This window comes from Euleptes europaea, chromosome 11 (genome assembly GCF_029931775.1).
Source record: "Euleptes europaea isolate rEulEur1 chromosome 11, rEulEur1.hap1, whole genome shotgun sequence".
Lineage (NCBI taxonomy): Eukaryota > Metazoa > Chordata > Lepidosauria > Squamata > Sphaerodactylidae > Euleptes > Euleptes europaea.
This window is the reverse complement of record NC_079322.1, coordinates 42,317,794-42,340,706: the sequence shown is the minus strand read 5'-3', so window position 1 is coordinate 42,340,706 and position 22,913 is coordinate 42,317,794. Positions and strand designations below refer to the sequence as shown.

The 22,913-nt window shown below is 42.7% G+C and overlaps 1 protein-coding gene across 1 annotated transcript; it reads right to left on the bottom strand.

The window, feature by feature from the left end:
• Positions 1-1,693: 1,693 nt before the first annotated feature.
• On the bottom strand, positions 1,694-22,486 carry GSDME (gasdermin E). The gene is made up of 9 exons (XM_056857595.1): positions 22,255-22,486; positions 20,251-20,443; positions 16,780-16,951; positions 14,701-14,821; positions 8,011-8,199; positions 5,100-5,227; positions 4,724-4,919; positions 2,209-2,282; positions 1,694-1,943 (listed from the first exon to the last, which is right to left on the bottom strand). Exons 1-9 carry the CDS (start codon positions 22,463-22,465, stop codon positions 1,704-1,706), a joined length of 1,524 nt encoding a protein of 507 aa, XP_056713573.1. The 5' UTR covers positions 22,466-22,486; the 3' UTR covers positions 1,694-1,703.
• Positions 22,487-22,913: the final 427 nt, after the last annotated feature.

The following is a 22,913-nucleotide window of genomic DNA, read 5'->3' as shown; positions in this document are numbered from 1 at the left end:
ACAAAGGTAGCATTAAATCTGCCCTACACTTTAAGTCTTCAAAGGCAGTGCTCAAACTCTTACGAAGGCTTTCCCCCCTCTGCTCCCATTTTGGAATGCACAGCATTTTAATTGTCATCCGACCTCTGAGTTGTTTGAGGGGGCAACAAGCAGTATACAGTGTGAGAACCACTGCTCAGCAGAAGGCACATCTGAGGCATTTGCGCTGGTGCGCTGCATTTTCCTCATGCTGCGGCAGCCCGGCCAGACAGCAAATGTAGTTGGCAGGGGAGGCACAGGCCCTCTCTGCTAGCAATGAGGTAAGACTGGGACATGGAGAGGGTGATTCCTTTCCTAGCCTCCCTCTCTGGCACAAAGAGGAAGGAAACAATCAGGATGACTCTGATAATGGGGGCTTCTGTAAGAGATCAGTCCAGTGCTTTTTTTCCTCACTTGAGAAAGAGAGGAGAATGCCCCCATAGAAGTGAAGAATAAGCTTCTGAGTGAATATACTTCAGATTGGGCGGTGTGTGTGCAGGGAAAAGGGCCTCCACTCTGTCCCAAGATCATGATCAGGCATGCTGTTCGAACAAACAGTGCTCAAGTCTTAAAGAACACTTTGGACAACAAAATTCTTTATGTGCAAGCATGGTCTGGCTTAAAGGGAGTGTGTTTTTGACTCGTGCAATAACAGACAGTGAGTGGATGTGTGCAAAAAGCACATTTGTATAGATACGATTGGTGCAAGTATCCCTTATACCACTGTGACGGATAAGCAGCAAGAGCTGACAGGCGAAGAGTGGGCTGAGCCAGAGAGCTGACACCCTGAGCTCTGAGAGACGCAGAAGGCATTCGAAGCTTGGGACCAGCCAGAGAAGGCTGTGTTAGATCCAGAGCTGGGCGAAGAGACGGAGAAGAAGAAGCCAGACTATACTCTGTGAACCTGAGGGGTTCTGTGAAAGCCAAAGCTATTGACACACACAACCTGTGGGAGTGACAGGAGTGAGAACTGGGTTAGAGAGGGCCCATTCTCAAGTCACAAGGGGCATTAGTCTCTGAGGTAGAGCTATTCCGGTAGCAGGAAGGTGTGGAGGATTACAGCCACTGAGGTAGGGTAGTCAGAGAGAGAGCTAGGCTGGGGACAGAGATGAGAGTCTGAAGCTGAACGACAGAGACTGAGAGTCTGAAAGTCTGAATAATAGTTCTGTGAGGTAGAACTAAGCTTGAGAACTGAAAGTAACTTGAGTAAAGGGAACATCTAAGCTATTTCTCTGAAGTAATCTTGCTTGTATCAATCTAACTCTGAGTTTTCCCTCCAAAATTTCTGCCTTTTCTTAAAAACCAATCTCTAAGTTTTCTTTAATAAACTTCCCTGTTTTCTCTGTTTAAGTGGAAAAGCCTCTTGTCTCCTATTTCTCACTGAGGTAAATACGGGTGTGGGACTGGAGGAGAAGGAAAATAATTCTCCTCACAAATATACTCAGGCCAACGCCTTTTCCCCTAAGCATATACGGCCGGGCTGAGTGAGTGGGATATTGAAGTGGTTGGAAGGGGGGTGCGTCATAACCACATTTTATTTATTCATTTGGACATAGGTTTCAGCTCTCAGAAGAGTCGTATGACCCAGTCTTGCTTCAGCTCCAGTTTCACTACTGCAAACCAGCCCAGTTTGACTCTTGTAAATCAAGTGGTATAAAATAGTAGTTACTAAGCAAGCTGCTACTTCACCCCTGTTCTGTTTTCCAGCCTAATGCACAGAGTCCGTACAATGCTATGTAAAGAACTATTGGTAAAAACTGGGGTTTCTTCATGGTTACAGCTCTGATGGACGACTCTGTCATTTCAAGGTTAATGTTTGATGAAGCAAACAGCCTTTGCACTAGGTGAAATCTTCCTGTGTCGGTGAGCGGAGCCAGCGCTGGGCCTGAAAGTGTCAATGTACCATCCGGGGAGGTCATCTCGGGCTGTTCAGAGAGATGGAAAGAAAAGGTCACTGCCACAGAAACGCAGCTCTTTTTCAAACAACCTCCGCTCTGTCCCAAGATCATGATTAGGCATGCTGTTCAAATTCAAGAGGACACTTGACCGTGCAAAGGGGTTTTGCTTCATTCGAGCTTGCAAAATTCTCTCTTTGGTTCAGAGCATTCTGGCCAAATCGTGCTGAAGGCCGGCAGTGGCAGCCTGCAGAGCTTGGCCACCAGTCCACACCTCTCACACCTCAAAACTTACCAAGCAACACAAGGCAGGGACAACCTGGAGGTCACAGCAGGCCCACAGCAGGATGAGTGCATAATCTGACAGCTCTGCGGAAAGGAAAATCAGATGCAAAACAAGCTTTCAGAAGTACAAAATAGCAAATTTGCTGACACAGAAGCACGTTATGAAAGCTTAATGAAGCAAACACTTGGGATGGAAAAAAGGAACAGGTCCAAGAAAGGCCCTTGCACAGAATAGACTTGACTAGTCCTAAGGCACTTAAAAAAAAAAAAAAAAGACTACCAGGCAATGTTCTCTTCCTTGGAAATCTCTCCCTCAACCATGAGATTAGCAAATCATTCAAGTATTGTGTATTCTCTCCTTGGTTTCTCTGCAACTGGTTTCCACCTTCATAATGTTCTACTTCTCTGCAACACTATTTAAACTCTCTGCCATTCATCTGTATACGAGCAACCAAAATTCCTAGTTTCAGCAGCACTATTGGTGTGACTTGAATGGTGTCCTCCCTCCCTATGCACTGGAGGCTCCTGTGGAGGCAGGCCATGGCAAACCAACCTCTGAATGTCCCTTGCCTTAAAAACCCTATGGGGTCACCATAAGTTAGTTGTGACTTGACGGCAAAACACACACACACGTTTAAGGAAAGGGCAGGAACATGCCATCTGATTGATACTTCCAAATAGAGGCAAGAAGGTGCTTTCTGCCATTCACTTCTACAGAAGAAGATTCAGTGTTTGTGAATTTCTCTGGAGGACAGAAAGGAACAGAAATCTTGAAGTTCAGCATGATCAAACAAGCCTGACCACCCACCTCTGTTAAGCCATGGGATTTGAGGAGATCACCCAGAGTAGTATGTAAAAAGAGAAAGCATGCAGAGCAGGTAGCCAAGGACAAAACGCACGTTCCCTGCTCCAAGGGAGACCCCCCAAAAAAGAGAGAAAGCAGAATATATCTCTGAAATTGGTTAAATGAGCAATAATAAAGACAGGAAGAGAACCAGCTGATGATTGTCACAGAAACCTGAGACGTGCAGAGGGAGCGGCTCAAATGTTTTCAAAGGCAACAGGAGTCAAAGAGACGGCCAGATCAGAGACTTTTGGAAGATAATCTGATGACTTGTAAGCGATTTCAGTGCAACTCAGATGGGAGAAATCTGGACAAAGATGTGAGGGGAGAAAATCAAGATTGTGGAAGAAGTATGTCTCACAGCTTTGGAAGCAACTGACAGAAGGGAAGTGGGACAACAAAGGCAGGATTTATGCACATGGTAAATTACAGTTTAGAGTCTCAGATTATGAGGGGCCTCTAAAATTAAAAAAAAATGCTACAAATTACAAAACTACCATTTTTGATAATGCTATGGAGCCTCTAAAACTTGACAAACTTAGGGCTTCATCATGTCTTAATCTGCCTTGGGCGAAATTTTTTTTGAGAATGGGACAAATGGCAAAATGCCTACGGAGGAAGCCAGATATATGCAATAGAAGGGATAACAGCAGAGGAGATAAGATCAAGGTATAGCTGGAGGGATTAGATGGAAACGGTGGCACAGCTAACTTGTCAAGTGACCCTGGAAGGAAGGAGGAGGGGAAAGGTGCAAGAGAAGGGAAAGAATGGGAGAGGCGAGAGGATAGATATATAGCTTCAATTTCATCACTGAAGGAGGAAAATGAAGAGAGAGGTGAGCAGGGGCAGTCCTTAGTGGGTCTCCAAAGAAGGAGAGGAAGTGTTGAGGATTCTTTGATGCTGCTGTGGATCAGGGTAGCAAAGAAGGTTTTCTTAGCCAAGAAGATGGCAGTGGAGAAGATGTTCCCTTATGCACAACAAAATATGTTGGTTTTATGAACCGAAAAGGTCTGAGTTTCCAAAGGCCATTAATGAATGATTTGGAACTAACTTAACCAAGGAGGGGGCATGTCCTTAAGGCTTCTGCCCATTATCTCTTGACAGCTGAATATCCTAATTTTTGTTATATAATATTTGGGTGGCACTGGCACCCTAGTACTGGTAGTTAGAACAGTACAATTTTTACAAAACCTTGAATCTTACTGTGTGCATTTTTTTAATTTATTGTTTTGCTGGCACTAGTGAAGCAGTTAGGTGTGTTGCCACCTTGCCATCACTCTGTAAACCTTATCTGAAAAAGTCAGCATTCAATGGAAGTTGGGAGTTCAGTGATTTCCAGCACAAGGCCCACTCTAGTGTGCAAGAGATGCAATAGCTAGGGCTTGCCTAGAAGCCTCACAATGCAATCCTGTGCAGAGTTACTCCAGTCATTTAAATGAATGAGCTTAGACTGGAGTAACCCACTGAAATGAAAGGGCTTAGACTGGAGTAACTCTCCCTAGGATTGCACTGTTCGTCAGATTCACATAATACTCAGTCTACCCAACCCCAAGCATCACAGGAAAAGAAAAACAAACAGCTTCCGTCCATTTGTTGCAATCAATTCCCCAAAGCAAAACAAAGCTGTACACAGAGGCAGATCCTCATTAGAAAGCAGCTAATTCCTCTCTCCTTCCTATACCTGCCACAGCACTGAGGAGGATGTGAGCAGCTAAAAGGAGCTCCTGATTTTGATGCCGGTCCCTCAATATCAACTGTTTATCCCGTAAACCGATTCCCACAAGCTGTAAGAACTCTTCCATGCTTTTTTGCTCCGGCAGCTTTAACTCCTTCATCACGAAGCTTTCTGGCATGTCTTCTGAGTGTATGTTGTCCAGCTGTAAACAAGAGAAACAGACACAATGTTCCTGGGGTGCTAAATATTAAAGTAGAAAAACATGGGGGGTCTTTGGAAATATCACAGTTGGCATTGCTTCTTTCTAAAAAGCCAGCTGAGAATAAAAAGAACCGAGTGTGCTTAGAAAATGTTTTTCTGTTTAGGAAGCAAAAGGGATTACCACATCCTCCAACTGAGTCACTGTTTCTTCATGAAGTAGAAGTTCCCGAATCACTTGGTATAGAGCACACTGTTCTCCTTCTGGAAGCTTTGTGAAGGGCTGGAAATGGTTCTTTAATTGTGAGACATCTGACAAAGACAAAAGGACATACTAAGCAATCCCCGCTTAACAGAAAGCAGCATGTAAATCTATCAAGTGTAATGATTCAAGGTTATACATTCACAAAGCATTTTAATTTAGAGCACGACTAAAGATAGTTTTAAGTCAGAGCACAATCTTTACTGGAAAGTAAATCCAAGTGCCGTTCTTATACCATGCCAGGGTTTGACGCTGCGTTCCTTTGGCTGTTTTTTTGCAGGAAAATCCTGTACCACGTTAAGGAGACAGAACTCTAATGGAGAATGGCTTTGGCACAAGTGCTAGAATCGCACTTCATCCTACCTCTCATTAATGGAAGAATATTTAGATGCTAGATTTGCACCATTTCAGTAAAATGCCCAGTTCCATGCAGTCATTTCTGTTAATGGATGTTAAACCTAGCTCCTTTTTCAGCACATTGCAGAAAGTGCATTGGAGAGCATGGGCGCATTTTCGATCCAGCCTGTGTCATGTATCAATAAATACAGGAATGTACAGAAAAGGCATGAAGGTGAATACTAGGGCAGTGAATGCCAAAACCTGAGTGATAGGCAATATGAAAGGTTGTTGGGATGAACCATGACCTTTGCCCAGATAGATTGTTGAACAATATAAGCCACAAAGGATCCAGATGAGTTCATGCTCTGTTCATTTATAAGAACGAACAGGACACCTTGGGGTTAAATGGAACACACGCCATCCAAATGTGGCTCCACTGCAAATAGGTTAGTACATTGCTTGAATGGGCTAATGCAATAAAAAGGCAGAGCCACAAGCCTTTAAGATTGATGTGCACAGCGGGTGAGCTAGGAAAATACAATCACATGGAGCTTTTAACAAACACACTGCTCTTTTAGCCATACAAAGGGATGTATTTATTCCTTTCAGCCATTGCTGTGCTGCAAATAAATTGCTTTTTTAAAAAAAAAAATCCCAGATATTGGAAAATGGCCGCATTGGCCATTGCTGTAGACCAATTAGAAACAAAAGGCCAACTTCATAGACCATATAAAGGGCACACTGATGCAAGTACAGATCAGCAGCTGAAAGAAGCAAGCAAACAAACAGACAAAAAACTTGACCAGGAAATGAAGGTCAACGAAGTTCTGTTTCCGCCCCACTCTCAAACCCCATTTTTCCATCCTGGCTGTACCCATCTAAACCTTGATTACCCAAGGTACGGCCAGCCATTTGTTCCATCAGCACACGGGTCTCACCAACTTTCCACCTGTCCTCTCAATGTGACCCTTGTCCACAGCTGCCACATATATGCCTCTCTAAGGTTTCTCAGAATAAGATGGTGCTTGCTGAGCAAAATAAGATTCCGTAGGTCAAGATGCTAAGTAAGCCTCCACTGAGGAATTTAATTAAGAAACTGTTGCCATGCTGGGTAACAAATGCTCAAGAATTGCTATTCCATCCATGCCTCCTAAAACATTATTAATTTGGAGCAGTTTGGCAAGGATAAGCTAAAAACGGGAAATGGTTCATAATTACATTCACGGCATGTACCTTCTCTACAGAATAAAAGGTGCACATTCCAGAGGCATCGCATTTTGGACAGCAGGTTCTAGTTTCAGTCACCTTTATTGACATGATAATAGTAATAATAGTAACAAGAATACATAAAACTCCATACTAGCTCAAAATAGTCACACATACAACAATATAGCCAAAACTTAACCATCAATTTAAAACTCTTCAGTTTTAAATGCTGTAATAATACATTCTCCCAAACGACAAATGAGAACCAGGACCTATCGCACAGCACAGCTAATACCAATATCCTTTTATGTATTATTTCCCAGTGTCTGTATTGCCTCCGTTGGTTTTATTGTTTATTTATTCCCTTACCCTCTTATTTTTATTTTTAATAACAATCGCCAGAAACTCTGCCACCTGTTCGGAAACAGCAGGAATCCTATCCGCTAATAAATATTTGGTACCATCGTATGCTAAATCTTTTAAGGACATAAGGTGAGGGTTAATTAGTTCAAGACGTTGTTTATAGTACAAGGGGCAATATAGGAGAATATGTTCTACTGATTCTGGTTCTTTCAACTGACAGCCACATAGTCTTTTGTTCCGAAGAATACCCCTATATCTACCAGAAACTATGGCTGATGGAAAGCAGGTACCTTCAGATGTTTTTACAAACTTATCAGGAAGCATCTCCAGGCCACGCGAAAGCAGCTGTCTGTTGGCAAAACACTGAGCAGTCTGGCACAGGCAAAAAAAACAAAAAAACCCTCCAGAAACCGAGGTGTGTGTATATGTGTGGAGGGAATGGATAAGGAAGGAAGGGTTGTAATGACGTTCCCCCACTCAAAAACACCTATTTGGGAGTAAAAATCAATACAAACTCTCTAAACATACTTGGAAGGCTATGGAGGAAATGGGGATGGTACACAAACCAACCCATTTAATCGGTTTTAGGGTTTTGGCTTAGGGGGAAAAAACCCCAAATATCTCGTCATTCTTATAGCTTTAGTGCTAAAGAAGGCTTCTGAGGGTGACTATTTTTATGTACTAGCAGATAAAGCCAGAACCATCCCCACAATTTTGCAGAAAGTTATCCCACGGGCCATTGCCCTGTTCTCATCAATGAGTGATTTTCGGCACATCTAACAAAATCAGCTCTCGTTTGTTCTGACATAACAATTTCCCCTGTTCTGAGGGATACTGAAGACACAGAGAAAGAGAGGAGCAGGCTAATTATCCAATATTGTTGTGAATAAAACATTCTGCATTTCTTATAGCATTATAAACATACCTTTCTTCAAAATACTTAATGAAGCCTCACTGGGGATCGGGCTTTCTGGCCCAGAGACCTTCCCGTGGTCCACAGCATCCAGCTGATGGAGGAACATAACATCTCTGAAGATTACAGAGTGAGGATGAGATGGGACGTCTGCACTTTCTCTTTCAAAACCACCTTGTTGTTCATTCAGCAGGCAGAATTCTGTCAGTGTAAAATAGTTTTGAATTCAGTCATTCAGGATGGCAAGGATTTTTGGATTACATTTGCCTTTGGATTGCATTTTAACCCGCCCAAACAAACACCTTACTGTATACACTGGAACTTAAGAGAGAAAAATAAAATGAGTTAGTATCTAAACATTTTTTTAACTAGTTTCATTATTTATTATTTAGATTGCTTGTTAGCCACTATTGGCTTGGGTCAAATGTTGTGCAAGCACAAATCAAGAAGAAGAATGGACCTTTCCTTTGCTGCGGTCCAAAGTGCACCCTCTGCAAGGCTGCCTTCAGAGGTCAGGGAATGCCCAGGAATTACAGACGGTGTACTGTGGGGGTCTGCAGTGAGAGGGGGAAATAGGCAGGTTAGCCCCTCCTTCTCCACTTGAAAAACTGCCCTTCCACCAGTGGAAAGCAAAGTCTGGATCCATACAATGTACCGTGAAGCTGACAACACATTATAAAACCATTCAACTCAATTATCAATCTACTGCATCTGTATTCCACCAGGAAGGTCCCCCTTCCAGGTTCAGACCAAACCTGCATCTGCTTAGCTTCCAAAAGTTTGTCAAATCATGTACCTTGCAAACATATTCATAAAGCAATGTGGAGAGCCTTTTTTGGTTGAAAAGATGGACTACATATTGTTTAAATATTAATTCGCTAATTAAGAACATAAGAACATAAGAAAGGCCCTGCTGGATCAGACCAAGGCCCATCAAGTCCAGCAGTCTGTTCACACAGTGGCCAACCAGGTGCCTTTAGGAAGCCACAAACAAGACGAGTGCAGCAGCACCATCCTGCCTGTGTTCCACCGCACCCAAAATATTAGGCATGCTCCTCTGATACTAGAGAGAATAGGTATGCAGCATGACCAGTATCCATTCTAAGTAATAACCATGAATACCCCTCTCCTCCATGAATATGTCCACTCCCCTCTTAAAGCCCTCCAAGCTGGCAGCCATCACCACATCCTGGGGCAGGGAGTTCCACAATTTAACTATGCGTTGTGTGAAAAAATATTTCCTTTTATCTGTTTTGAATCTCTCGCTCTCCAGCTTTAGCAGATGACCCCGTGTTCTAGTATTATGGGAGAGGGAGAAAAACCTCTCCCTGTCCACTCTCACCAAACCATGCATAATTTTATAGACCTCTATCATGTCTCCCCTTAGCCGCCTTCTTTCCAAGCTAAACAGCCCTAAGCATAAATGTAATTAAAATTACATTTAATTAAAATTACATTTAATTAAAATTACATTTAATTAAAATTACATTTATGGCCCACCCTTTTCAAGAGGCAGATCACAGGCTTTTACTATTTTACTGGAAGTTGTGTGTGAAGATTCAAATGAGAAATGAACCCAAGTATCATATGGACTGTTATCAATTTATACTGTGTAATCCACTCTGAATCTCAGTGAGAAAGGTGTGTGTAAAGTGCCGTCAAGTCGCAGCCAACTTCTGGCAAGCCCTTATGGGGCTTTCAAGGGAAGAGACGAACAGAGGTGATTTATCATAACAACCCTGGTATTCCTTGGTGGTCTCCCATCCAAGTAGTAGCCAGGACTCACCCTGCTTAGCATCTGAGATTTGACAAAATCAGGCAAGCCTGGGCCATACAGGTCAGGGGACTATAAATACAGTAAATAAATAAATAAAATCAACTTTTTTCCCTTCTGAAGACTCCCATGAAACAATTTTTCCTTATCATGTGATAAATTCCAAATCTCACAACACATGGCTTATGAGACAAGTAAATGGCTCAAGACTCTATCTTTCAACTGATCCTCTTTTAATAGCAGAGCATGATTTCCACCTAATTAAGAACCCACATGCCACTGCCTCAATTCAAAACATCTCTGCCCCACAACTATTTACGAACATCACATGCAAAAGATCTGTTCATGGACCTCCCAACATCTTTCTAGTTTAATTCAGTCTCTATTTTACACAATTTTACAATCACATTGTCATTTCACTGAAGAAAAGAAACATTAGACAGTGTGCTTTAAGAAAACAAAGAAGCACTGATAACTTCCACAACCCTGTGCTCGGGCTATGAGAGAGTGGGGAAAGACATTAAAGAATGCACCAACAGAAAACCTGAACCCTGCCTTATACATTGTCCAAAACACTTTTCCAAAATTGTAATGAAATCCACACAGAGAGAAAAGAGAAAAATAGACTGTTTAAGGGTAAAAGCACAATGTTCACGACCCATGTTCAGAATTTAAATATAACCTTTTCACATTCATATCTCAATGAATTGATTCTAAGGGGAAGCACAAAGACCAACAGGAAAGGAGCACTGCAAGAAAGGAAGTCTGAAAAGCCCTCAATTACTCCTCTGTGCTACAACAGAATAAGAATGAAGAAAGCAATTGTTTGTGGAACTGTTAGCAAATTTAAAAAAAAACCTCAGAGACTGAGGAAAGTTACACTGCAAGAGAAAAAGAGTAATACAAATTCAAGTTTTCCCCTCAAGAGTAATGAGACTCTGCCAGGGTGCTTCTTGTGCTCCAATTCAGGCTAATAAAGCAGCGTGTAAACACTGAAAGGCAAATGTATTAGTGCTGCCAACACTTTCACTCCTGTTCCCAGGGCAATCTTATCTAATAATGTTCCAAGTCTGGAAATCTGTCAGAATGGCTGTGGTCTCCTGAACCAGCTCAGGCAGAAGAGGTAGCTGTAGAGAAAATCAAGATGGATGGAAAGGTTAAGATGCTGCATTTATACAATATGTGACACCTGGGGGAAAGCCCCTTGTACTAGAAACTTGAGTGATGAAAGCCACAGCGTGAAGGGCTAAGTAGGTAAGATTCAATGCCTTTGTGACATGGCAACCGGCAGTTTATTCACCTCACTGTCCCCATTTGCATGACTACAGTTTCCTAGTTTGAACTGGCAAGAAGGCGCAGTCCTCCCTACCCTGGTAAATTTCAAGACCGGTTGCTAGGCAAATGCCTCCCAAAGTTAGGTCAAATGAACTTAACTTACAAGGGTCACAAAGACCGGCTCCCGCTGAGTGCCCTGTACTACTAACATTCAAGATAGGGATTTATTTAATTCTTATTTGTTTTGTTTATAGTCTGCCTTTTCCACTGAGATTCAAGGTGGGTTGCAGGATAAAATCCCCAGAAAGCACACAAGAATGTATGAACAAATGAAACTGCCCTGTACTGAAACATACCATTGGTCTTCCACAGTCAGTGTTGCTTTTTCAGATTGGCAGTGGCTCTCCAGGTCTTGGGTAAAAGTCTTTAACATTACCCCCTACCAGCTCCTTTTAAGTGGAGATGCAGGGGATTGAAACTGGGACCTCCTGCATACAAAACAGAGGCTCTCCCACTGAACCACAGCCCCTCTCCTCAAAGCAGAACACGTGCCAGGCATAAATATAGTACCTCCGCTAGTAAACAGGAGTTACCAAGAAATTGCAAGGTCCCTGCAGATGCAAAAGGTGCAGGAGGTAACAAGGCAACTGAAAGAGAGCAAACGCAGATGCCATAATCACTTGAAAGCCGTCTTCAGAAACAGAGCCTCCAACATGCAAGAAGATGTGGGGCTTAAACCAGCAAATAATAACAGCATCATCACCTTGAAGGTGAAGATGTGACAGGCAAAATTCAGCTCAAAATTTAACCTCAAAGTATAAGATAAACAGCCGAATAAAACAAGAAAGCAAGAAAAATAAGCAGTACAATCTCTTATGATTTACTGCCATGAAACATCACCGCACAAGTCAATAAAGCTTTTGTGTGAGTTCAGTTAGTTTAGACACAAATCCATCTGTATCACAAAAGACGCTGAGCGCCAGAGATCAGCGGTGCCCTTCCACTGACAACCCGCATTATAGTTATGCTGACATGCTTATTCCACTTGTTGCAGTAGGAAGGGGTGGGAGGAGGACAATACCTGAATACTAGAGGAATTTGGATTTCTTGGTGACACACCTCAGTCACCGGGCTCTGCAACACCCATTCCCCCTCCCCTTCACATTATCACAACCAGGACAGATAAAAGAATAGCAAACCCCCACATCTTTTATGGCTTGAGTGATTAGATAAAACTAAATATAAAACAAGGCAGGGCAGATCCAATAAAGAGCAGGGGGGAAGGCCAAAGGTTAACGAACCCAGGCATGTTAGCTTTATTACTGGTGAGCTCAAAGAAGGCACTCCAATCGGGAGAGGCAATAGCTACAAAATATCACGATTCATATGCATATGATCTGTACTCTTATACATATGTGTTCAACCATACACAAAAGGCTGCCACAAAATTAACCCCCCGTATTTTTTGGGAAATGATTTTCAAAGTGTTTGTGCAGAGAGGAAGTGCACGATCTCTTAGCAACTACAGATGACTATACTGGTCTCCCTCCCTTACTATCAGCCAATAAAGTCTTACAGAGATTTGTGCAGAGAGGAAGTGCACGATCTCTTAGCAACTACAGATGACTATACTGGTCTCCCTCCCTTACTATCAGCCAATAAAGTCTTACAGAGATTCATAAAACAAGAAGAATCTTCTCCTTCACGTATGCTGTCATCCATAACTTGAAAGCTTTGCATTTTAAGAGCACCTCTCATGCGCTTTTTCATGCATCCCAGCTAGCTCTTGTCTGTGTCAAATGGGATTCCAGAACAGGCGTGCTCCTTCCCTTCTTATAAATCCTTCCAGGCAAGCTCATCTGCAACTCCCACTACTGGGAAGGATATACAAGGAAAAGAATCACAACCAAAGAAAACGCAATGGCCAATTATACTAGTAATTAGTGCTTACTAGAAATCTGGCAGCTGAGGGCCAATTGAAATATCGTATTTATTTATTTTGATATTTTTCTCCTGCTTTTCTCCCTGATGGGGACCCAAAGCAGGAGGGGTGAGATAAGAGAAGATTTGGGTAGAAGTCACCATGTGAGAGAACTGAGTGTGTGTGTGTGTGCGGCTTTTCTTCCTGTGCCATTTTCCCCAATAGCAACTGAGGGAAAGGGAGGATTTCTAATCGATCCAATGTTGTGGAGGACTGGTGCTGGGAGGGCAAAAATGGGGGGGGGGTTGGACTCCTTGTCCAGCTTGTAAGCCTTCTGGGGGCATCTGGTCAGCCATTGTTTGAAAAAAGGATGCTAAGTTATACAAGAAGTATAACACATGAACATATGAAGCTGCATTATACTGAACCAGACTCTTGGTCCATCAAAGTCAGTATTGTCTACTCAGACAGGCAGCGGCTCTCCAGGGTCTCAGGCAGAGGTCTTTTACATCACCTACTGCCTGGTCCCTTTAACTGGAGATGACGGGGATTGAACCTGGTACTTTCTGCATGCCAAGCAGATGCTCTGCCACTGAACCACAGCCCCTCCCCTATAACTTCCCTATTATACTTGTTCTTTTTTCCCTACTGGGCGCATTGGTTAAGATCTCCTTCCACTACACCACTACCACAATCCAAACTGCCTCCTCCATCATTTAGCATTAAAAAGGAGCTGGGCAACCCGATATCCCGTACAATGACACACTCGGCTCAGCTCAAGCTAACCATCAACAAGAAAAGACTCCAGTGAAGAAGCAGATGGTGGATGAGCAGAATACAGCTCCTGCGTGAATTAGCAAAGAATCTGACTGACTCTGGCAGATGGGTCTGTTTGGGTGAGTCAGCCTCCTTTGTTTACTCATGTGTGCTGACACAGGAACGATGCTGTCAGATCTGAATCACAATCAAGGTACGCTCTCTCTTGTCACACACAAACCAGTTGCTTACAGCTTCCTTGAAATGCACTTGTAATTTCAGCCAACCCAGGATGTGCTTTAGAAAGTCATGCAGAGCTTTTATTGTTAAAAAAAAAAAACAGAGAAGAAAGAAAGGGAGGAAAGGTGTCAGTAGAAGAAGAAGAGTTGGTTTTTATATGTCGACTTTCTCTACCACTTAAGGAAGAATCAAACCGGATTACAATCACCTTCCCTTCCCCTCCCCACAACAGACACCTGGTGAGGTCAGTGGGGCTGAGAGAGCTCCAAGAGAGCTGTGACTAGCCCAAGGTCACCCAGCTGGCTTCATGTGTAGGAGTGGGGAAACTCACCCGGTTCACCAGATTAGTGTCCGCCGCTCATGTGGAGGAGTGGGGGATCAAGCTCGGTTCTCCAGATCAGAGTCCACCGCTCCAAACCACCGCTCTTAACTCCTACACCACACTGGCTCAGTACTCACATATAAGGTTGCACCGTTTTGTACCAATTCCCCCTCAGGACTTGGGAGAGCCCCCCCCCCACCAAAAAGTTGCCTAATTCCATACTGGTGAGCACCGCCACCAAAAAACCGCAATAGAGTCGTTTATACTTGCACAGCTGTCGTTTTTGCCTCAACCTTTGAATAAAATGTGGTTAAATGACCTGTCCATCGTGTTCTACTAAGCCTAGCTCACTATGTAGCAGTGCTCTGCAATGCTGCTCAGAAGAGGGGGGGGAGAAATGGGCCGATTACCTACCAAATTGACCATCACGTTTTATGTACAGTTCTATTACACCGTAAGCAATAGCTGTGGGAGCTGGGATCTCCAAGATCACATTAGAATCCTTCATCACATTCCCATTTTCACTCACAGATACCTGAGGGAAAGAGGCATTCATTCATTAATTTGCACTGGCTTTATCCAGCACCGCAATAATTTAGCCGCAATCTGACTGTCAAGGTGAAGAAAAAAAATACTTGGTTCTTCAGTGCTACAGAAATGGATTTAGGCACACTTTTAATTGTTACTTAGTTAGTTACACAAGTCTGAGATACAGGAAGTGAAAGTGTCCAGAGATTAGAACAAGGACTGAGGGAAGCTTCTCATAGTATTTTTTCTCAATTCAAACATTTAAAATGTAACCATGGAAGCAGCCAGAGGCCAGTGTCTCTGTAACTGGGAAACAGGTTCAGGATGAACTAAGAAAAAAAAAAAATCTTACAACATGCAAATATAATTTTTTAGAATTCACTGCCACAGATTTAGCTACTAGCTTATATAGCTTTCTAAAAGACTACGGGATATCCATAGAAGATCCTACCACAGATACTGGACTTGGATCCTGCTTAGATTTCTGTATGCACAAAACAAGCAATTTTTGTCCATTCTATGCCCCCCCTTGAGGAGACCTCCAATTCTCCCTGATTATTCTTGAGTGGGGGGAGCGGTCCCCTAGGAACAGCATTTGGAGAAAGGTGTTTTTGGCTAATACATGGGATCCAACCCATTATCCATAACAGTTGTAAATGGGCCCCTCATGTACAGAAGTAGTTTGTAAAGTTCAGATTACCAGATGCCAGAGAATTGTTTAGCCTGAAGAGAAGACTGAGAGGGGATATGATAACCATGTTCAAGTACTTGAAGGGCTGTCATATAGAGGAGGGTGCCGAGTTGTTTTCTGTTGCTCAAGAAGGTCGGACCAGAACCAACGGGTTGAAATTAAATCAAAAGAGTTTCCGTCTAGACATTAGGAAGAATTTTCTAACAGTTAGAGTGGTTCCTCAGTGGAACAGGCTTCCTCAGGAGGTGGTAAGCTCTCCTTCCCTGGAGGTTTTTAAGAAGAGGTTAAATGGCCATCTGTCAGCAATGCTGATTCTGTGACCTTAGGCAGATGATGAGAGGGAGGGCATCTTGGCCATCTTCTGGTCACTAGGGGTGTGGAGGGGCGAGGTAGTTGTGAATTTCCTGCATTGTGCAGGGGGTTGGACTTGATGGCCCTGGTGGTCCCTTCCAACTCTATGATTCTATGAGAGAAGAAACTGGTCACAGCTGCCACCTTAATGTTGTACTTACAAAGTCATCTGGAGCAACTGCGCTACACTCAATGGCCCTCTAGTCTGATCCCCCCAAAATCATTTAGCTTAGCCTGCATCCAAGATACAAGTTTGGCGAAGCACTTCAAAGACAGCTTGAGGAATACAAATCTCAAATTTGTAGCTATTTGCAATGCACAAAATACATGACTTTTTTAAAGAATGGAATTACAGAAAGTAATATGACAAAACAGCCCTCACTCAAAAAAAGACAACACATATATTCACAGGGCAGTGAGAGCTGCTTACTCTACCACACCAACCAGCAAAGGGAAATTCTGTGGCAAAATCATGTTTTTTAAAAGTATATGGCTCAAATTGCCCAGATCTAGCATTTTTGTGAAGCAACAGAAAATTTTGTATGTAGGCTTGGGGCACAATCCATCAAGAACTTCTTCTTTACATGCTCAAAGACTGTGCAATGTCGAGGGAATATAATTTTGCAGCTTCTACTAGTTTCAGTACAGTTTGCACAGCAGATGGTCTCAGTGTTTGCAGTCTACCATTGGCATCAGGAAAGCTAGAAGGAATTGCAGCAAGCAAGAAACACTGTTCAATCTTAATGGAGTATATTAAAATTGGCATATACTTAGAAATCTATGGGTTGAATCCAATGACTCTCTTCTGCTTAGACATCCTTAGATGGAGAAAAACACAGTGGGAATGAGCCAATGGATTCAACCCAACAGTATGGCTTTTATGATTTATTTTATTAGATTTATATCCTGCACCTTGATCTTACCTTTATAACTTTTGTACGTATCCCCACCATACTGGCCACTTTTTCCTCTGTCTGAATGTGTTCGGATATTAAACATTTCTGAGTAGTTACTATTCTTTTGGTCAGTATACAAAGAACTTCATGCTTTCTTTCAAGCATTTGTTGCAGCAATGTATTGTGTAGATTTAATGACCTGTAAGAAGAGAGTGAGCATCTGACATATACAAATCACTACCAAGAACATATAGTTTTACTAAGCTATTTGCAGAATCATTATGAAGGGTGTTTTAGTTCTTCTGTCACCAATCCTTACTTGGATTGGTGTCAAAAGAATTGAGATGTAGGATTTGCACAACAGACTTCTTATTCCAAGCAGATATTATCACCAGCTAGTCACAATACATCTGCATGAGATCTATACCCCTGAATTCAGATAACCATCAGATCTTCCATATCTTCTACATACTTCATACTCACATCTCCCCTCCCAAATCTCCCCTCCCAAATGTACATCCTCTTCAAGAAACAAGTGACAATTTAAATCATGCACAAAGCTCACCCTCTTGTAAAGGGGTATCCTTGATGTGGACGTGGGAAATGTCTAAAAGCAAATTATTTTACCAGAACAGTATATGGCTTTGGGTAGACTTTGATGAGTCAGTAAAGCATGGAAACTGGTGTACATGGCCCACTGATTAGTAAAATAAGGGTGACATGCCCTAACACTTCAAAATAATGCAAAGTAAGACCACAGTCCTCATTATTAAATCTCCAGACAGAAGGGTTCACTCTTATCAAACCACTTGTTAATGGCACCCTGTCCATCAATTGTGCAAACTATAGTAAACTTTTTTATCAAATTACCCACTGTGATGCCTAGAAAATGCATCATACATCCAATTAATAGGCAAGACTAAAAAGAGGACCAGACAAATATGGTGTTTATTCCACTATGAAACTTCATACCCTGCCAGAAATTTTGTTAGGTCTTTAAGGTGCTACTGGACTCCTACTTTTTTCTACTGCTAGTGACAGACTAATACGGCTGCCCATCATGATCTAATTCCACTATGATGTGAGGGGAAAGAATCTTGTGCCCTTCTGCCTTCCACTGTTAAATGGAGAACCAGGTCTGAACTCCGCAATCAGGCAACCACACACATAACAAGACCCTGACGGCTGCTGCTGCATGGGCCAGCACCCAGAGCAAGTCTACCCCCAGCAGTAAGGCTTTCCCACTTATAGGGTTATGTTGCTGCAGGTTGGCGCAGGTATACATAAAAGGGAGGGGAGCATTTCAATCACCACGAAAGGTCCAGTGTAGATGCTAACATCCCCATGGCAGGCTTTGTAACACTTAAACTGTAGCTGAGTTTGAATTCCAAATCTCATTTCCTGGCCTCTGTCCAGGGTACTGGAGCAAGCAAAACCAGCCCAATTTCCTCTATCCAAAAACAGTGGCTGCGATTCTATAATGCCAAATCTTGCGCCGCTTTATTTCCTCTGAAGGGAATTAACTAGACCAGAATGCCCTGGTCTAATCCTCTGTCACATTCCACCAAGCAGAGTCCCATATTCCTCCTCCTATTAATCCAATTCAAAATACAGCTTTCCAGTGGATTAATTTCAGACATGCCAAAAGCACAATTCCTGCTATAAAGCTTCGTAGCTTAGTTCGAAACAGCTTCCCAGGCTGTGGCTATACTTAAGTCTGTATCTTCCTTAAAGGGGGGGGGGGAGGAGGGAAAGCCTAAAGAAGAACAATACGCTTGGGAAAGATTCACACAATTTCCCTCCCACAGCTGGTCAGTTGCATCTTGTGTCACTGCAGGGACATACTGCAGAACAGCACACTTGTCCAGAGGGAGGGAAACAGGATTGGAACCGCAGTCATTTTTGATAGATGCTTGTAAAAAGTGTGTGACAAGCTGAACAGAAATAAATTACTATTTGTGAGAGTGTATTGCTAGAAAATGAAAACATGGCTCACTTTAGAGCATTCACTTAACTGATGAATGCTCCCTTGCTTTAAAAAATTATCATGCAGTGGGGAAAAAATCCCTCAGCCACTCATGAGGGTAGCTGCAGTATGCTGCATTAATTTTCACAGGCTGTGTTCAGATGTCCCAACCAGCCTGCCTGCTGTGCCTGCAGGCTCCCTCCCTCCGACCCAGATTGGGACTGAGCACTTCTTGGTCAGAGAAGCCTTCAGTCAAGCTCCAACTTGCTGTGATGCCGAAGGCAAGATGACTTGGCAAATTGCCTCCTCCCTGCAAACCAGGATTCCAAATTGGGATTAAACTGTGGTTTAGTACCCCAGTTTGTGAGGAGAAAAACTCCAATTTGCAAGAGTGTGGCGAACTAAGGTTAGTACTTCTTTACTCAATGAGTAGTTAAGCTGTGGAATCCGCTGCCAGTGGAGGTAATGATGGTAACAAGCAGAGATAGCTTTAAAAGGGCTTAGATAGGTTAATGGTGGATAGGTCCATCAATGGCTACTAACCACAGTGAGTAGAGGGAAACTCAGAAATCTAGTGCTAAAGAAAACAATAGGTGGTGTCTATGTCCGGTTTGCTGGCCATCCAGGGCAACTGGTTAACCACAGTATGGAACAAGATGCTGGCCTAGATTGATATGATCTGGCAGGACTCTTCTTAGGTTCTTAAAACTGAACTATAATCCAGCTACTGCAAATTTTTAAGTACGCACTGTATTTCAGAAGGCACTGAGTTCCAGAAGTCATTTCAATGGGTGAACATCCTCAGCCTTCATTGGATCTGTGATTGATTGATTGATTTGATTTCTATACCGCCCTCCCCCATCAAGGCAGGGCTCAGGGCAGTTTACAAGATCGTATGGTATTACACAATCACATGTCAATTAGTAAGATCTAAATATAAAATATAATATATAATTATGATTACAATACGATAAAAACAGTACAAAGATGGCATCCAGACAGCATAATACAACCGTCCCCATACTAAAAGCTACAAATAAGGCAGTCAGTAAAATGCAGGGGACAGCACTGTGATCATACCTGAGTGGCAACAGTAGTAGTGTATTTGATAAGGAGACCAGCAGGAAAGGGGCAAGGGGAGGTGTTATGTTCGGCCAGTACTTTATGATTATCATCGCTGTCTCAATAAGCCTGGAGGAACATTTCTGTCTTGCAAGCCCTTCGAAACTGGGCTGAGTCTTTCAGTGCTCTGGTCTCAGACAGACAGTTCCACCAGTTAAGGGCCACCACTGAGAAAGCTCTGGCCCTTGTTGAGGACAGCCGGAGAAGTTTTGGGACAGGGACCACCAGACAGTTGTCTGTGGAAAAGCGTAAAGCTCTCTGGGTGGTGTATAGGGAGAGGCGGTCCTACATACACAAGGGTCCCAGTTCTTTTCTATACAACTGCATATCATATCCCAAATTTCTCCAGCTGATTGTGCATTTCTTTCACAAACCTTCACAAAGACATCAACGCTAACGTCCAGACTGACCTTCCCTGGATAGCCTTCATAAGATTCTGCATATCAGCTTCTTGTTTTTTTAAGTTCCCAAAAGATGAATGGCTAGACACGATGCCTTTTCCACCTGCTCCAAGACTGATCTTCCCAACAGATGTTTCAATGCTTCCACTGACGTAGTCTTCAAACTTCCCTTCATATTTCACAAAGTCAGATTCCACAACAACTTGGAAGAAAAATAAATAAACAGAAACAAAAATCAGAACGGTCATCTGGACTTCAGGACATTCATTCTAAAACAGAAGAGGGAACAGCTTTCTAAACAAAGTAAAATGAGGAATGACTGGACACATTCGAATGGAAAAGTTTACTGAGCACTCTACTCCATTTGAGCTGTCCTGCCCATGCATTTGTAAGCTGTTGTGATCCAGAGAACGGAGGTACAGAAGAACCTGGCTCATGGTGCCAATGAAGCCCCAAAACAATATGGGAAGGGCCTGTGCCCTGTGTGTGTGTGTCTTATTTCGGCAGTAAAAGCAGCTCCTCTGGGTGTGCAGTTCTCCAGGTTACAGCAGAGGGTTGAGAGTCTTGTTTGCTTACACCTCACATGGTTTTGCTAATCAAAGCCAGCCTCCTCCACATGCTGTTAGTCACCCTTTAAAATTAAAAACACGGGTGTCCTTTCTTCCTTCAAAGAGCTCACAGCAGTTCGGGGTGGTGGTTTTGATTAGTTAAAACCATGCAAAGGAGGAAGGATTAAGACTCCTCTCCCCACAGCCCTGACCTTGAACTGGGTACAGCTGTAATTTAGCTTGTGAAGAGGAATGGATATCTGTAATCTCATATACTTTGAGTTTCCCTGGGCCGCTTTAGGAAGCTGATAGCTGTCTCCTCTCTGCTCATGTATAGCCATCTCCCCCTACACAGAAGAAAACAAAGTCATGTCATCTTTTTGTTACAATCTAAACATCTAAGTGCCATAATGGCAACAGAAGGGGACAGCAAAACATCCTCTCTGTGGAACTAGATATTGGTCAAGGAAGAGTGGATGCGGCTGCTGGGCACGCTTGGTACAAACCTGCAAATCCTGACTCTGAAATGCCCCCGTTTCAAAGCCAACCCCTGTTCTTCTAGTAAATGAAATAAGCAAAGTAATTCAGCAATTTCCCCCTACAGCTAACCTCTGGGGGATCTAGGTTCATAGTGCTTCTGAGTCATGATGTTAATCTTAGTGAGTCACTAAGTCAGCCAGTTTATCTCACAAGGATGTTGTACAATTAAAAACAGAAAGAGAAGAAGTTTGTTCTATGCACTGTCCTGAGAAATTTGTAGGAAGAGTGAGATAAAACTGTGAAGGATAAATAGGTATCCAGGAGAAAGTCCCATTCCTGGGCCTGAAGAATAGAATTTGAAACCAAAAAGCTCCGCCTTTACCACATATTTCTGCTCATGCATGAGGGGGGTGTTTGCCAATTTCCCCCTCACATTACATGCAGCTGCGCTTGGTAGAGTTCTCTGGCCTTTGAGAGAAGCTTTTAGGAGGTTCTCAGCCTTCAGTTGCATCTATGATAAATGATGCTCTGTCCTCTTTGATTCTGGCCTAAGAAGATGTTTTTAAGATACTCAAGAGTCAAAGGGAAGCGCCTACTATATTCCACAGTATATTCAAGGATGGAGCACTCTACCAGGATTTGAAATGCAAGAACGCTTAACAGTCATTCCAAGTAAATGCTTCACAACATCAAACCCATAAAATGAAATCGTTCAAGACAACAGCCTCATTCAGAATCACCTTCCTCTGCCTGCACTGGAGAAATGACTTTGGATTATATTGCATATACTTTTGAAAATGAAAACAAAATCAAGACAATAAGTTAAAATACAATAAAATGTCAACAGCTTGCTTTCCAGAAGGTCCGGAATATTTCAAAGTTCTAAAAAATAAAAGAGAGGCAGACACATCTGCCAGATTTCAGATATGCAACACTTGTTAGCCATAACTTCACTTTGCCTTAACACCTGCAGCTGTTGCTTTACCTGGTTTTATGGGATTGCCTTCAGCGAGCACATCATTCAGTGTGACTGACAAGAGGTGGTACTTTGGCTTCTGCCAGCACCAGGTTTTCTTCTTCTTGGTCACCAAGCTCAGGAGCTGAAATTTATCTAAGTCATTGAGTTGTGACGCAGGGAGCAAGTCTCCTCCACAGTCAACCTCTCTCACAAAATTCTTTGTCGCTTTTGCAAACATCCTTGCAGGAAATGTTGTTTCAGCACCTTATGGAACAAAAGCAAATTTGGCAAATACAAATATCATGAAAAGCAGTACATGCAGTTTACATTTTTTTAAAAATGCAGATACTAACTAGGACAGTTGTCTCCAAAACAAACTGCATTTGCAGTGTTTTTCAAGTCCAAATCAGAGATGCTTACATTCCTAACATAACCATTTCTAATTATGCAAGCTCCACCAGCTAACGGTGTCTCAATTTAGACATCACAGACAAATGAAAACCTCTTCTTGATAGGTATAGTCCTGGCTAACTGCAGGGCTGGCCTCCTCTTCTTCCCCTTCCATTGCATAAGGTGCCAAGATTGAAAAGGGAAGTCTTCAACTAACTCCAGCTAATCATTGCATCTGAATAGAGGCATCTTTAACAAATGGGAATTTCTATTTTTAGTCTTAATTAAATATTAAA